Below are 16,552 nucleotides of genomic sequence, written 5' to 3' on the forward strand. Positions count from 1 at the left end.
ACCAGCCACTGACATCTCAATTGTTACCTTTTAAGTTCTGAGTGCAGTCACTCTACAGACCAGGTGAAGAGATCTAGATCCCATATTCTACTTCAACTGACATGGCTACATACGACCTAGTACACTTGAAGTCAGACATTTCAGTTGCTTACCTCCAGTACTGAGCCTTGCTTTGGAAAACTAAGAGATTTAGACCAAGTCACTGCCAGTTTTTGCCTTTGTTGCATTTTGTACAGTTTTATATTTTTGATATCTTGTAAATAAAGACAACCAGCTTTTCCAGGTTCATAATTTATTGTACAAATTGAGTATTACATGATGAGTTGACATCAGCTTCTTCAGGCATGGAACTTAACAGACGAGGTCAGACATCGAAAGACCCTACAAAACAGCAAAAAAAAGTTTGATACAAATGTGCTCCACTCTATTTTTATGACAATCAGTAATTATCACAACCCCCCAAGATAAAATAAATTCATCAGATTCTTAAGAGTCAGTAGGACAGACATATAAATAGGTAAGAGATACTACTTTGTTTTCAAGATATTTTTTGTTCTTCGAGATAGGGTTCCTCTGTTTAAGTCCTGGCTGTCCTGGAACTAGTTCTTGTAGACCAGGTTGGTCTCGAACTCAGAGATCCACCAACCTCTGCCTTCTGAGGGCTGGGATTCAAGGCGTGTGCCAACACTGCTCGGTTCAAGATAAAGTTTTCATGGAGATACACTACCCTCCCAAAGTCAGAAGTAATTTCATGCAGAAAACTGGGCAAAGTACCCAAAAAGGAATAAGAATATACTGGACTACATAGTTCCTATTTTTAACAGACTTAAGATGGGTAAAGCTTTTAAGAGCAGAACCAAAGTGAAGAAAGCATTCTACAGAGTTCTAGCCTTCTGGCTTTCTGCACAGGTGCTGCTAACACCACATTTACTCACTTCTGGATAGGTAAAAGGGATCGAAGGGGACTGTAAGAAAACCTTAAAAGGGTTTTTTTTTTTTTTTTTCAGGGGGAAATTCCAGTATTCTATGAAAATATAAAGCTACTAGAACTCAGCAAATACTTGCAACTTCATATACTAAAGGTTAGGGTTGGGACTGTCACTAGGCAGAGCGGCAGCCTAGCACCTGCCAAGGCCCTGGGTTTGATCCCCAGCACCATAAGTTTCATGTGTGTTTCTGTATGAAAGTCCAAAAAAGAGTTTTAGATGCCTGAAGTTACTTTTGAGCTACCTTTCATGGGTGCTGGGATCTGAACTCGAGTTCTCTATTCTTACAGTACTTGATCTTAACCACTGAGCGACTGTCCAGGCTCTGGTTAATCCCCACCTCTGCCCCGGGCATGGTGGCACATGCCTGTAATTTCAAAACTCAGCTGGTTGAGGAGGAATTGCTACAACTGTGAAACCATTTGGGCTATAATATAAACAAGACTGTCTCAAAACCCAAACAAACAAAACCCGACCAAATTACATAAGCTTATAGTTGAGCTGAGGAGACTATGAAGACTTGAGTTTGATCCCAGCCAGATGCAGCGGCACATTTGTAATTCTAGCACTCTTATGAAGAGACTGGGGGAGGACAGGATAGCTAGCTTGTACACACCAGCTAGCTGGGAATGCACAGTGCAGCATGACAGCAGAAATGAGACCTGTCTCAACAAGGGGGAGCGAGCCAACTCCCCAGAGTTGTTCACATATTTCCACACCAGTGTCATGGCATGTGAGTGTGCAAATACATAAATAAGCTCCCAAAAATAAAATACAGAAGTCACCTAATTGTATTAAGAGACAAATGGTGAGAGAAAAAAAAAGTACTTCAACAAGGCCCAAAAGACAATTTTTTGTGAACATGCCAATTTAGGGAAAACTACAGTCTATACCAGCTGACATAAAAGACATACCCTCTTACAAAGCTAGGTGTTCCATAATCCTCTGGGAAAGCACTTAAGCCTGAGAAAACATCATTTTGTTGTATGCCTTTCTCTGGTGGGTTTTTGTTTTGTTTTGGAGTCAAAGCAGACTCAAACTCACAAGACCATCCTGCGTCCCCCTCCCCAGTGCAGCAGGGATTACAGGTATAAGACACTACACCCAACTCCTGTTCTCTCTCAATTGTGCTGAGACCATGTCTTGCTATGCAGCACAAGCTGTTCTTAACCTGCAGTCCTGTCCCTGCTCCCCCACTGTTGAGCTTACAGGTATATTATACCCAGTGTTTGCTTTCAGGTATGCAGTAAATTTCAGAGTGCCAATAGTTTATTTTTTTATAAGGGAAGAGAAAAACCTTGACAGCAGATGGCTAAGTTACAAACTTTAAAGTGGCAATTCCTTACCAGTTATGATGCTTTCACAGCTGGGGTTTTTTTAGGCCTTAACTTGAAGTACAGGACCAACAAAGCAATGCCTCCATATGTGGCCAGAACACACTGAAAAAAAAGATGCAAATGAAAGTTGTCATATCTCTTTTATTCTAAGATATAAGTGCTTAGAGATGTAATTAATACTTACATTCATTCTACCTGTGAGAGTATAAGAGTTGAAATACTTTTTAATACCAGTGAACTGGAACTGGGCATCACTTTCAGGACCAGCCATGACTTCAATCTTAAAAAAAAAACAAACAAAAAAAGGAACAAAATATTGATTTGGGTGCAATTTATAAGAAAAATTCAGTTTCAAAACCTATGTCATCTCTGTGGTTCAGCTGACATTGCAATAGCAGAGCTGGTGGGAAAGGCCTAGCTATTAAGGACTGTTATTAGGACCGCCCCCCATTGCTCTTCTAAGTACTCCAGAACAGTTAAGCACTTAGCAGAGGAAGAGAAGAGCTGTCTTTAAGTGTCTTCTGACTCAGTACAGCTCAATGTTCACATTCTCTATCCATCCTGTGTTATATTTAGTAAACACTGAATTAAAACACTTTAAAGACCAGCTGAAGGTTGGAGTTTGTAATGCTTTTCACGTTTTCTCAGTGGTAAACACCAACTGAAGAGATTAACGTTCTCACAGCTTTTCTCACTATAAATCACTCAGGACTTCCACGGGAGACAGACCAGTTGGTGTTGATACTGTGTCAGTCAACAGTGGTTTCTGAAGCTGGAACCTACTCCTTATACCCAAACAGATAAAGGTATTAAGTGTAAACAATGGAGCTAAAACCTCTTGAAGAATATTGGCAAAAATATTTTACTTGTCCTTGCAAAGAGAAATCTAAAGGAAAGGAAATAGAAAATGGAGAGTCAACCTCACAAAGCAATTAAGATCAGCTTGGCGTGGCACAGGTCTTCAATCCCAGCACAAGGGAGGCTGAGGCAGGCTGATTTGAGTTGCAGGTTAAACATGAGATCATGTCCCCCGCCCCCAAAAAAGAAAGAAAGGTAAAACTAACTATGAACTTACAACAAGCATTGTTACAACTGGGGTTTAATACTGTGTGGAGCGTAAACTGTAACATTTTAAAGTGTCTGTCAAATTATATAACAAATATACCTTCTATCTAGCTGGGTCATTTTTCCTCCAAGAATTTACCTTTCAGAAATACCACAAGGCAGAAATACATGGTTCACAGATTGTTACTGAACACTGTTTACAAAAGTGGAAAGATGAGAAATCAACATGAACTGATAAATGACAATTGCTACTGAAGGAAACTATGTGTACCTATCGGTGCACCACATGGAAGGAGGCCCCAAGTGATGCTAAAAATCAACTCTACTTCTGGGTATTTCAGGGCTCATCAACGTCTCTCAAAGTTTGGTCCCTAAAGTAGCAGCATAAGACCCACTGGAAACTTGTTAGAAATGCAAATCATCGGGTCCTACCACAGACATACTGAATTAGAAATCCCGGTCCAGTTATCTGTCTTGTAAGGCCTCTAGGTAATTTTAATACACACACACACTCTCTCTCTCTTTCTCTAGGCAATTTTAATAGACAATACACACACCAGAAAAATGTTTAATGCTCAATAATTATATAGGGAAACTCCTGGAGAAAATACAGTCCCCCCCCCCACCCCGCCCCGGCAGACAGAGTTTCTCTGTGTAGTCCTGGCTGTCCTGGAACTTGCTCTGTAGACCAGGCTGACCTGAACTCAGAGATCTGCCTGCCTCTGCCTCCAGAGTGTTGGGATTAAAGGCATGTGCCACCATCCAGTTTTATTTCTTTCAATGTGAGAAACTGCATTTAAGAAAGCGACAACACACCTGTGAAATGTCGGACAGAGGCTCCTTCCACAGTGCTGGAGGAGTGTGAACTGGTTCAGCCACTGTGCAAGTCAGTGTGGTGGATTCTCAAAAAATTATCAACAGAACTACCATACAACCCAGTTATTCCACTCGGTATATACTTGAAAGACTAAATCAAAGCACCGCAAAGATACTTGCATAACTATGTTTACTGCTAGACTATTCACCAAGCAAAACTGAACTAGCCTGGATGTCTGTCAACAGATGAGTAGATAAAGAATACGTGGTACGTATCAGCCATGAGAAAAATGGAAAAAAGAACTTTTCCCCCTTCTCTTGTTTTTTCGAGACAGAGTTTCCCTGTGTAACAGCTCTTGCTGTTCTGGAACTTACTCTGTAGACCAGCTTGGCCTCGAACAAACTGAGATCTGCCTGCCTCTGCCTCCCAAGTGCTGGAATTAAAGGCGCATGCCCCCACCCCACCTGGCCCCCAAAATGAAATTATGCTGCAAGCAGGAGAATGGGTACAACAGATCATTGCATTAAATAAGCCAGACTCGGAACAAATACCCAATATCTTCTCTTGTATATAGACCCTAGACTTAAATATATATGCATATATGTATGTGTATGTCTGTGTTAAATCACGAAAACAAAAAGGGACCTTGATAAAGGAGGAAGAGATTTTAAGGACGAGGAGAGGGAGGAAGAAAGAAGCTGTTTGATACATATGAAGGGAGATGGGGCACTATCTGGCTGTAAGGAGGGGATCATAACAAGTTAGGTGGGGTGGGTGGAGGGGACAGTGAGGGAAAAGGATGAAAAATGCCGACACAAATCCAGAAAGCCACAGCAGAATTCAAAACCACTCAAAGTTTTTTATGTATGACTGCCTACCTACCACGACTGAGCCACAGACCCCAATGACAACTTGGACTAGCTGGTCGAGGTCCAAGCAAGATTGGTAGACTGGCTCTAAATAAAATGGAAGTGGGAGAGAACAGTAAGGGTGCTGTTGCTATGGAAACTGGCATCCCCTTTGTTTACCATTCAAAGGGCTTCAGAAGCATTCTTACTCAAGATCTTGCAACAAATTTCAGACCTTAATTTTGAACATTTTCAAAATGGTTACTGGAACAGTGAAGGAAATCTAAACTTCTTTGGGTTCCTTGGCCAATCTAGCCAAAGCAGGAAAATCACCATTCATAGTTTGTCAAGTTTCCCTTTCCTAAACTATGACAGCGCATGCTTTCCATGCACTTCATGATGCTTCTTAGAGCTATGAAGTGGGTTCTCACGAGAAACCTCACAGAAACTCACTGACTGCTATGCTAGCCTGGTACAGTGCAGGGTGGGCCAGCGCTGAGGTGCTGTCAGTCACTCTACAAGACACTGGAACAAGGATGAATGCATTCCAAAGACAACTAATTCTGACTTCAGAACAAAGACATGGTATAGGAACTGGGGTCTTTTTTTTTTTTTGGTTTTTCGAGATAGGGTTTCCCTGTAGTTTCTAGAGCCTGTCCTGGAACTAGCTCTTGTAGACCAGGCTGGCCTCGAACTCAGAGATCCACCTGCCTCTGCTTCTGGGATTAAAGGTGTGCGCCACCACCGCCCGGCTAGGAACTGGGGTCTTAAAGAGGCTTAGATGGAAGAAGAACAGTCGTGTTGCTGGCGAGATAAACAATGGTATTATCATTTGGCTTTTCAAGACAGGATTTCTTTGTGTAGCCTTGGCTGTCCAGGAGCTCACTCTTTAGACCAGGCTGGCCTTGAATTTACAGAGATCTGCCCACCTCTGCCTCTAGAGTACTGGGATTAAAGGCGTGCACCACCATCAGCAAACAATGGTCATATTAAGGCTTAAAGCATTATAGGTCTGCACCTTCCAACAAACCGAATATTGTTTTGGGGTAATGACCAGGAACTTTTTATTAACGCTGCCCTTTATGGGATTTTTTTATTTTTTTAAAAGACGGGTCTCAATAAGCAAAGCCAGATGGTCTGGAACTCACTGCATACACCAGGATGGCCTTGAACTCAGAGATCTGCCTGATAGCTTTGGGCTTAAAGGCATAAGCCATTCACACCTGGCAATAGGAATAAATGAACTAAAATGTGTTCTTGAAATCACATGCAAGTTTTTAGAGCCATACAATAGTTAAAAGATCATCTAAGACTAATACTTGTGATTAATTATTTTTAAAGATTTATTATGGTTAAACAGCATTCCGTTAGAAAGTTTAAACAGATAGATTTTGCTTGCTTTTAAATAACCCAATACCACTCTTAAAAACAACCAGTCTCTCCATGTCACTCTTCCTGTGAAACGGGTGTTTCATTAAAGGCTTAGGGTGATCAGTTGTCCTTGCTTCGCAATCGGTTCCTGGATATTGCTATTCTCCTGTCTTACAAACACCTATCTGGAGTACCGAGATGACCAGGTCTAAGTAAAGGAAAGTCGCCTCAAAGGCGCCCAGGGGCTACAAGAAAGAGCTTTTTGTAGAACCTTTCCACCGATTCTTAATACTGCGGCCCTTTAATACAGCTCCTGTTGTGGTGATCCCCAACCATAAAATTAATTTCGTTGCTACTTCATAGCTGCCATTTTAATAGCTATGAATCGTAATGTAAATATTTTTGCAGATAAATATCTGGGAAGGGGGGGTCCCGAACCACAAGCTGATTACTTCCGGAACACAGACTTAAATCTAACCCGTTAATCGCGCTCAGGCCTGGAGATTTTCAAGGGCCACTCCGCGTTTGCTCTAGTTTTGACAAAGACTGCCGCGCAGTTAAGGGAGGGCTAGCTTCCTGACTGCAGCTCAGAGAAAACAAATCGTTAAGGCCATATAAGCCAAAACACAGAATTTAGCCAGAGATGGGGTGAGACGCTAGAGATCGCTTCCAACACTATAGGATGACCTTGGGGAGCTCTCTCGACGGGTCTCACCTTCCCACTGGAAAATGGAATATAAGGTTCTCCGCGAACCGCGCGAGCCTTGGGGTGCATTCACCTCGTGGTGCAGAGGCTTCCCAGACGCACCGCAGGGCCCCGACCCTCATTTTCTCCGGCGCCATTCCCATTCCCCACCGTCCCGTCCCCGCAAAGCGAAGACCTCTCGCTAGTGCGAGACGGGGAAAACGGCCAGGTTCTAGTCGGCCCTGCGAAGCCCAGTCAGCGGCCCGAGCAGCCGAGAGCCCTTTCTCACCCACCTTCTCCCAAATCACAAATTCCGCAGCTGATGTCCTTCAACAAACCCAGCCACAGCTCAGCCCGACCGGAAGACACTCCCTTCCCCCCCCCCACGCGACGGACTGGCCGCGGCGACTGGGCCCTCTGCGTTGATTGGCTATCATCAAAAGTCCCTCCCCCCTGCTTCCTGTCTCGGCCCGTGTCTGACTGGCCGTCCTAACGGAAGTAGAACGGATCCTGCTGACGTCTTTAGGAGAGCGGCGTGGGGCTGTTGGCGCGGTTTCCTGCGCGTGCGATCGCTTCGAACCGGTCGGTGAGGTAGGCAGTCGCGGGAGCGGCGGGGCTGGGACCCGGGAGCTTCGGCGAGAGGGAGGAGACCTCATGGCTCCCACCTCGGCTTCCTGGCCCGGGTCTCCGGCCTTCCTGCTACGCACCCCTGAGTCGGCATGGGTGGTCTCCCCACCCATGCCCCTTTTTGCCTTAGCAGCTCTTGTAAGCCAGACTGACCACTTCAAGTACCCTTTTAGTGCCTTCCCTGCACGTGATCGCCAGACTCTTTGGCGCCTCAGTCTCATCGGGTCTAAAATGGGAATTAAGGGTTGGATTCCCAGCACAGTGGCCCTATTTCTGTGAAGCATGCACCCTTGCAGACCAAATCCTGCATTTCTTCTCGGTCGCCACTTCTTTCAGTCTCACGCTGTTACTGAACTTTTATTCCCAGGTATCTCAGAATAAACCAAACCTGTCTTGTGTCTTCATTTATACCTAGCTCTGGTTCCCATGACCTGCTCGGTGTCTCTTCAACCCTTACACTCTGTTTCTAAAACTTGCCTTTGAGTTACTTGCTTTGACTTCGTTCTTTTTCTCTCCAGTCGGTATTCTGTCACTTCCCCCAAGTCTCTGAAGTACCAAGTAAAGACAAGCTACTTAGTTTTTAATTTTCCTCCACGGAAGAGCCCAAGTTGATTTCTAAAATGTAACTTGTTATTAAGTTTACTCGAGTGTTCAGTTTTTAAAGAAGCCCTTCAAACAGTTTTTTAATAGGCAAATGACTGGTATGTTCGAAAAATAGGCTTTTTTCAGTGTTTCCCCCCCACATTTTCTACTTATATTCCTATTTATTATTATTAGTTATTTTTGATAACTAATTTTTGGTATTTGAGTTAGGCCTGCCTCAGCTTCCCAAGTGCTGGAGTTAAAGGTGTGGCCCATCAGACCTGGCTTCCTACTTATTGAACATTCAGCTCAAAAGCATCTTTCTCATGAAGCTTGCTGCCTTTACTGAATCTTGTCACTTTTTTGTTTATGCTTTATAATTTGATTTGCATTTTAAATTACTTACATATTGTATTTCTATACATACACATGCACAGATGAGCACACACCTGACATAATTGCAATAATTAATATTGAATGAACATTTACTATATTGAATCCTTTCCTGGAAGATGGTACATAGTGTATAGTTCATGGTTTTGAGACATACAAAGTTGGAAAGACATGGATTAACAAGAACCTAGCATATCAACTATATATAACGTACTCTTGAATCTTGTTTAGTGCCTTGCTAGAAGGTTCTCTTGCCATGAATCACATCCTTTATGAAACCTGCTCCCAGTGCTACATCTCACCATTATTCTTTCTATCAGCTTTAGGAGACCCAAACATGGCAAACCTGGAAGAAAACTTCCCCCGAGGGGGTACAAGAAAAAGCCACAAATCAGAGAAACCTTCCCAGCAGGCAGTTGAACAGGACAACTTATTTGATGTAAGTGGTGTGCTGCTTTGGTGAGACCTGAAACTTGGTAGCATCTCTGGAAAGACCGAGCCTCGCTGGCAGCAGTTATGTTCCAGTGTGTTTCTCTTTGATGTCACTTTTAGAAATTGAACTTGTTAGAGAGTCTCTGCCACCTCAGGCTTCTTTTTGACATTTAGTGTTTGATGTTGAAATGCTTTTGTAACTTGTCCTGAGGGAGTCTGTGCCAGTTGATTAAGGATGGACAAAAGGGATTTGATAATGAATTTTTGTTTTGTTTGTGGCTCTTGGGCTCGAACCTAGGACCTTGTGCATGTTAGGCAAGTTGTCTTCTCCTGAGCTCCTTTGTCCCAGTTCTAATCATTGGGCATTTATTTAAAAGGAGTCCTAGTAAGGAGAGTTTACATTAAAATTCAGTCTCATAGAGTGGTTTGTGCTCTTGATGCTGGAGAGAAGGAAAACCACCATTTAGGGGTGTGTGGCCTTAGGTCATTGGTATTATACAATCTCTCCTATGTATTCTAGAGTAAAAGTCATTGTTCCATGCTGAGAAACTGAGCTGTAGGGAAGGTATATGTTTTGTTGAAAGCATAAAGCTTGTTGTGGAAAAACGTTGGAGTTTTTCCCTGAGCCTCGGGACTCCATTTCCACGTGACACGTGGCTTCTCAAGCTAGGGAACCCCAGTGTCCACCCTGCTCACCAGAGGAAGAATGCAGGACAGAAGAGACATTGGGAAGTTGGAGGAGGCTTCTCAGACCCTGGGCAAGGGGAGCGTTGGCACCTGGATACTAGGCTTGGGACTGCAGCAGAAATGAAGACAATGGGGGGGGGGGATGGGTAAAGTAGCAGAGCAAGGTAACAGGACCCCAAACCTGTGGTGACAGCTAAGATTGCTGCATATCATTCTTCTGCATCCACGAATCTTTTTCCCTCTTAAGATCTCCACAGAAGAAGAATCCACTAAAAGGAAGAAGAGCCAGAAAGGGCCCATGAAAACAAAAAAACTGAAAACTGAAAAGAGAGACATCAAGAAATCTGTGAGAGAAAAATTTGAAATCCTCAGTGTTGAGGTTTGTAATACTTGGTGTTCTCTTTAACATGCTCCTTGTTTTTAAGTCTGTGTGCTCTTCCCTCTTTTCCTTCATTCTTTGCTTGTATACATACGTGCACACAATTATGTTTTCTGTATGTGTCTATAGAGACAAGTGCAAATTATGAGAAATGAGCTTAATTTCCTTTGCTTATTAACTAATGCCGCCTGGTGTCTTTCTATTTGGTTGGTTTGGGTTTCTTTTGGAGCCTGTCTTGGAACTTGATTTGTAGACCTGACCGGCCTTGAACTCACAGAGATTCGCCTGTCTGGTGTGGGTTGTTCCCCCCCCCCCCCCCCAATCCCCTACCCCACCCACCCCCATGCTGGAATTAAAGGTGTGTGCCACCACTGCCTGGCTCTGTTTGGGTTTTTTTTTTGTTGTTGTTGTTTTGTTTTGTTTTGTTTTTTCGAGACAGGGTTTCTCTGTGTCTTTGGAGCCTGTCCTGGAACTAGCTCTGTGGACCAGGCTGGTCTCAAACTCACAGAGATCCGCCTACCTCTGCCTCCAGAGTGCTGGGATTAAAGGCGTGCGCCACCATCACCCAGCTGTTTGGGGGTTTTTTGAGGTAAAGTCTTATGCTGTCTGACCTGTCTATGTAGCCAAGGACCTCCATCTCGCACATACAGGGAGTACTGTGTATAGTCAGCCTGCCTCCCATCTGTTCCCTATCCCCACTCTGTCTACCTGAGTTTGAGCCTCAGCATCACATGAACTAGATGTGGTGGTATATGCTTGTAATCCTAGCACTTAGGGACTGGGGTTAGGAAGATCAGAAGCTTAAGGTCATCCGTAACTGTGAGTTCCAAGCTAGTCTGAGATGCACAAGACTCTGTCTCAAGAAACAAATCACGAAAATGGTTAGATATGTGTGGTTTTGCTTGTCTTTTAGTAGAAGTTAGAACTAGAGACCAAATCACACCATCTATCCCTTGACTAGCCTGGAATTCATTATGCAGACCAGGCTGACCTCCTACTAATAGTGATCTTCCTGCCTCTGTCTGTTGAATACTAAGATTGAAGGTATGTCCAACCTTGCCTGACCTCTGCTCATTCATTGTGTAGATGTGAAATGGCCTCAGATCAATGGTGTGGTCTTACGGTTCTTAAAATTTTATATTATCTTTACCTTCATCCTCCAATATATGTTCATTTTAAAATAGGAAAATAGATTGCTCTGGGGGTAATTCATTAGCCTGCAGAAATATTTTGTTTTCTATTGTGATATTTTAAAAAATTTGTTTAACTTGGTGATACTTTAGAAAACTAGAGATTTCATGTAAAAATGTGATGCTGGTGTCATGAAAATTCAAACTCCTGACAAAAGAAAGCCCACTTTCCCCCATGTTTGAGGACTCCAGAAGCCGTGTCATGGTTGTACCCTCTAGAAGGGACAGGCACACTCCTGGCTGCCATTGCTTCAGTGGTCTGTCTCCTTCCCGTGCTGTCTTCTGGGTGTTCCGCATGAGTGCCGCTAGGGTATGGTAGAGTGTGCTGGCGGCTCTAGCAGCCCTGTCTGATCAAGATTTTCCCTGGCAGTCAACCAGATAGCTGATAACGCTTGGATATATACACATGCCTGTGTTTTCCTTTTGTTTATAAAATCTCTAGTATTGGTATCGGGACAGAGAACCAAAGTCCCCCTAACTGCTGTCATTGTTGTCTGCTTTACTGCATGTAGTTACTATATATTTTTTCCTTTCTAGTCCCTGTGTGAGGGAATGCGGATTTTGGGTTGTGTGAAAGAGGTGAATGAACTGGAACTGGTGATCAGCCTTCCCAATGGCCTCCAAGGGTTTGTGCAAGTGACTGAAATCTGTGATGCCTACACTCAGAAGCTGAACGAGCAGGTGGCCCAAGAAGAGCCTCTGGAGGTAAGGGGTGTCGGATGAAACTTGCCCCTGGAATTAGAATAGAAATGTTGAGAAAAGAAAATACGGTGCCATGGAAGCCATTTTTTTTTTTTTTATGTTTCATATTTACTTTGTGCGGGTGTGCACATGCCATAGCACACATGGAGGTCAGAGGGACAACCTGTGAGGTTCGGGTCTCTCTTTCCACCATGTGGGTTCCTGGGAGCCAACACAGGTCCTCAGGCATGTTCAGCAAGCATTCTTACCTGCTGATCCAACTTGCTGACCCAGGGGTTGTATTTTTTTAAACAATACAGGGATTTTTGACTTAGTCTAGGGAACCTAGAACACCTCTATAAGAAAATACCATTGGAGCTGAGGTCTGAAGGATGAAGGTTTCCCAGGTACAGGAAGAGGGGAGTTTAAGCAAGTCAAGCTGTAGCAGGAAGCGAAGTGCTGTTAGCATAAGAAAAGCAAAAGGTAGAGCAGCTTAGAATGAAGGTGGGCAGCTGTGGAGAAGCTGGATTATACATGGCTGTACAGACCATATTAACAATTAGTTTTAAATGTTGCAGTCAAAATGAAGTCTTTGAAATATTCTCACAGGGGTGGGCCTGCTGTGGACAGTATAGCGAATAAGCTCAAATGGCATTAGCAAATGCCTAGACCCCTCAGGAGGCTATTGCTATTAACATAGCAATAACATAGGCATTAAGATCGATGCAGTTTAGGGCCAGGATTTAGCAAGGGTTGGTAGAGCAGTACAGCCTTTGCCTGATGATACATTTGACATGTATAGTGAGACAGAGGTACTGGGGCCAATTGTGAGTTTCTGCTGTGTATGGTTTGATGGGAGAGATGGTTATTCTTTGGCTGCTATGTGGAATTTGAGGAACATTTGAGGTGTCCAGGGGACAGGTTATTGCTGAGTCCAAATAAGTCTGGGGTGGAAGCAAATTTGTGGGACTTAATGATGCTATGAAAGGGAAGAAGTTACCTACGGGGTCAAATTAGAATGAGAAGAGCCTGAAAGACGGAGTCTAGAGTCAGTGCTGAATTGAAGAGAGTTGGTGTCAGAAGAAGTTGGAGGGGCAGAGGATAGAAAGGGAAACATTAAATATTCATGTAAGAGAACAAGAGGCCTGACTTGGGATGTGCTTTCAACATGTGTGAGGCCTCAGGTTCAAACCCAGTATCAATAAATCCATGTCATGTGAGAGAAGGACTGCAAAATGGAGTCAGTGTCACAGAGCTTACTGCCTTAGCAGGTAAGCAGACTGAGAAGGACAGAAAGAGGAGATAAGATAGAGGCAGTGAATCCACACAACTTGTGATGAATCGTTGGCATACTACCTGTTTTACAGAAGTATTTGAAGGCTATACACCAAACTTAGGATGGTGACGTAGCTATAGACTCTTCCATGTGGATAAACACTTTGGGTTCTTTGAGTGTTTGAGCATGAGAAGTCTCTGAGCTGAGACTGGGCAATGGATTCTTAGTTCAGATGAAATACATCTATATCTATCCATCTATCTATCCGGTCTTTCTTATTACCATTATGCAGGACCTACTCCGCTTGCCTGACCTTTTCTCACCTGGAATGTTGGTGAGATGTGTGGTGAGCAGCCTGGACATCACAGATAGGGGCAAGAAGACTGTCAAGCTCTCTGTAAACCCCAAACATGTCAACAAAGTGCTGAGTGCTGAGGCCCTGAGGCCGGGCATGGTGCGTATCTGGATGTCACAGGGAGGAGGAGCATGTCATGCTGTCTCCTGGGGGTGTGGCTTAGGCCACCTTTTACTTTCTGTTTAATGCCTGTTCAGGTGGTGGGTCTTTTTGGAGTAGCAGTCTGTTAGGTGCTCAGGGAACATTGAAGACTTGAATCTAATTCTGTCATTGTGGAGGGAAGAAAGAAAAGTTGAAGCTTCTTTGGTAGGCACAGTCAAGTACTTGCAGGGAGACTCGGAAGTGGTAAAAGGGTTTCTTGTGATACTCTCCCGACTAGTTCTTCACAGAGTAAGTCTTTCCAAAACCTTACCTTGGGAGATGTCAAGGACCTCTCAGTGAGTGCAAGAAAAGGTCAGACAGCAACCAGCCTACCAGCTGTCTGAATGCCCAACTCTGGAGATACAGGTGAACTTAGGCTAGATCCTCCAAGTCCACTAGGTATAATAAAGGGAGCTGCATACAAATGTTCTGGTGATTAAGGGTCAGATGTATCTTGAAATGTTTGGTTAGAAGTAGTGGGGTTTAAGGAAGGCCTATAAAGTTGAATAGGATTTAGTTTGGTTCAAAGAGAACAAAAGTAAGCCATATTGCAACAAATTGAAAAGTGTTGGGGTCCCCCTTCCTGACAGTGCTCTTTTTGGCACTTTGTCTTGTGCAGTTCTCAGAGCAAATGTAGGAGGTAGTAGACAGTCTCCCCTTCTCCATCTGAGAGCTCAGTGACTTCACAGAGACCAGTAAGGCCAAAGCTGCTCACTGCTTCTCATGAAATGTATAAGTTGTTGGCAAGATATGCTTTCTCAAGAGTTGAGAAAAAAAATGAATGGAAGATAAAAGTGTGGTTCTGGATTCTCTTGGTAATCCTGGCTCTCGGTGTGATTCTATAGAGCCATGGAACTCATTGCTCTACTTAATATAAAAGACTTTTCTGTTTTTAAACACTGTCCATGTATCATTTCAAACTTGATATATAACACTCCTCACTTTCTGGAGACAAACCCCTTAAGTCCCTTGAGAGAGTTGACAGCTTTCCTTCTGATTTCAGGTAGGGAGCTATGATGTCAAGGTTGAGTGCCATGATTAATGAGGAGTCCATTTGTAAAGTTTATGTTTGAATGGTAGTGGAATTTGTGGGTGTCCTGTTTGCCTTTGACATGAAACTTCTAGGACTGCTTCCCTTCCCCCAGCTGCTGACAGGCACAGTTTCAAGCCTGGAAGACCATGGCTACCTAGTGGACATTGGTGTTGTTGGGACCAGAGCTTTTCTGTCACTACAGAAGAACAAAGGTGAGGGCCAGTGGAGATGGGGCTGGGACATGGGGTGAGCTCAGACATACGGGGTTATATTTAAATATTTATATTTCATTGCCACTTTGATTAGAAACAGGATAGAATAGTGAGTGATCCTGCAGGCTGGTTGGCTTTGGGGAATTAAAGACAGCTGATAGGAAAGATAATGCATGGAGGGTCAGAGAATGACTAGTCTCTATGGTGAGATAGACAGGCTTCAGTATGCTTTATCTCAGAGTCTACTGAACTTGCCTGCCACTCCTGGCTTATTTGGTTCACATTTCTGTGAGATAGTTGAATTCTAGAGCAGTTAGGTTGACATCCTACCCTTCTCATGGCTGATGAGCATCAGATGATCACTGGGTGGGTGGGCCATGGTACTTTCCAGGTTAGCTTGGTCCCACAGTTAAGGGCCATTCTCATGAAGGTATACTCTTCTTTTGGGTGCTGGGGCTGGGTTTACAGGTGCTAAGCTCAAAATTGGCCAGTACCTGACCTGTCTGGTTGAAGAGGTGAAAAGCAACGGAGGAATTGTGAGTCTCTCTGTAGAGCACTCAGAGATTTCTTCTGCCTTTGCAACTGAGGAGCAAAGCTGGAACCTGAATAACTTGCTACCAGGACTCGTGGTCAAAGCCCAGGTGCAGAAGGTAAGCTGTTCGTTGTTACTAATGTTTGAAAAGTTTGCTCACCAGATGACGGTAGTGCACGCCTTAATCCCAACACTCAAGAGGCAGAGGCAAGTGGAGCTCTGTGAGTGCAAGGCCAGCCTAGTTCTCAAGAGTCCTAGAATAGCCAGGGCTACACAGAAAAATCGGTTTCTGCCTCGAACCACCTCCCCAAAAGATGTATTTTACTTGTTGTTTTGTATATGGGGTGTGGGTATGTGCGTTTGTGTGGTGCTTGTGAAGAGCAGAGCCATTGTATCTGCCTGGAGCTCAAGTTACAGGAGGTTGTAAGCTGCCTGGTGTGATTCTGGACACCACACTCTGGTTGGTCCTTGGCAGAGCAGGGCACTTTTTGACCTCTGAGCTATCTACCAAGACCCTGTAAATTGTAATTTTTAATAAAATATTAATTATGCTTACTAATAAAGCTGATAAAGTAGATCTTTCTGGTCATAGAGTACTTGGAATTTGACCAGTGCCATATGTTATGACAGTATTTTGGACAAACTATTACTTGGTTTGTTTTTTGAGACTGTAGTTCTGGCTAGCCTAGAACTACTGGTATGTAGACACCAGACTGGCCACAAACTCAGATCTGCTTACCTCTCCCTTCCAAGTGCTGGGTTAATTAGTGTGTGCTACTATGCCCAGGCTGGTCAAGCTATTCAACCAAATTCCATCTGGTTTTGTTTTTGTTTTCTTAAAACTCAAAATTTTCTTTTAAAATTACATTTATGGGGTTATAGAGATGGCTCAGCAGATAATAACATTAATTGCTATTTTAAAG

General features: G+C 43.6%; 2 protein-coding genes across 3 annotated transcripts in view; one reads left to right on the forward strand and one right to left on the reverse strand.

The window, feature by feature from the left end:
- Window positions 1–275: 275 nt before the first annotated feature.
- Window positions 276–7,536, reverse strand: Atp5mk (ATP synthase membrane subunit k). Of its 2 annotated transcripts, none has more exons than XM_038335613.1 (4): window positions 7,403–7,536; window positions 2,508–2,603; window positions 2,333–2,425; window positions 276–381 (listed from the first exon to the last, which is right to left on the reverse strand). In XM_038335613.1, the coding sequence occupies exons 2-3, from the start codon at window positions 2,592–2,594 to the stop codon at window positions 2,336–2,338; spliced, it is 177 nt and encodes a 58-aa protein (XP_038191541.1). In that variant the 5' UTR covers window positions 2,595–2,603; window positions 7,403–7,536; the 3' UTR covers window positions 276–381; window positions 2,333–2,335. The 2 variants fall into 2 exon arrangements, with proteins under 2 accessions (XP_038191541.1, XP_038191540.1); XM_038335612.1 differs by lacking the exon at window positions 7,403–7,536 and adding an exon at window positions 7,140–7,387.
- A 66-nt stretch (window positions 7,537–7,602) lies between these two features.
- Pdcd11 (programmed cell death 11) overlaps window positions 7,603–16,552 on the forward strand; it is a 42,897-nt gene continuing 33,947 nt past the window's right edge. The window contains exons 1-7 of the mRNA XM_038347999.1: window positions 7,603–7,700; window positions 9,032–9,150; window positions 10,078–10,209; window positions 11,937–12,104; window positions 13,649–13,810; window positions 14,998–15,097; window positions 15,566–15,747. Of these exons, the coding sequence (XP_038203927.1) occupies window positions 9,049–9,150; window positions 10,078–10,209; window positions 11,937–12,104; window positions 13,649–13,810; window positions 14,998–15,097; window positions 15,566–15,747 (846 nt within the window). The 5' untranslated portion in view covers window positions 7,603–7,700; window positions 9,032–9,048. The remainder of the gene's footprint in view (window positions 7,701–9,031; window positions 9,151–10,077; window positions 10,210–11,936; window positions 12,105–13,648; window positions 13,811–14,997; window positions 15,098–15,565; window positions 15,748–16,552) is intronic.

The sequence above is a fragment of the Arvicola amphibius genome, chromosome 1, assembly GCF_903992535.2.
Source record: "Arvicola amphibius chromosome 1, mArvAmp1.2, whole genome shotgun sequence".
Taxonomy (NCBI): Eukaryota; Metazoa; Chordata; class Mammalia; order Rodentia; family Cricetidae; genus Arvicola; species Arvicola amphibius.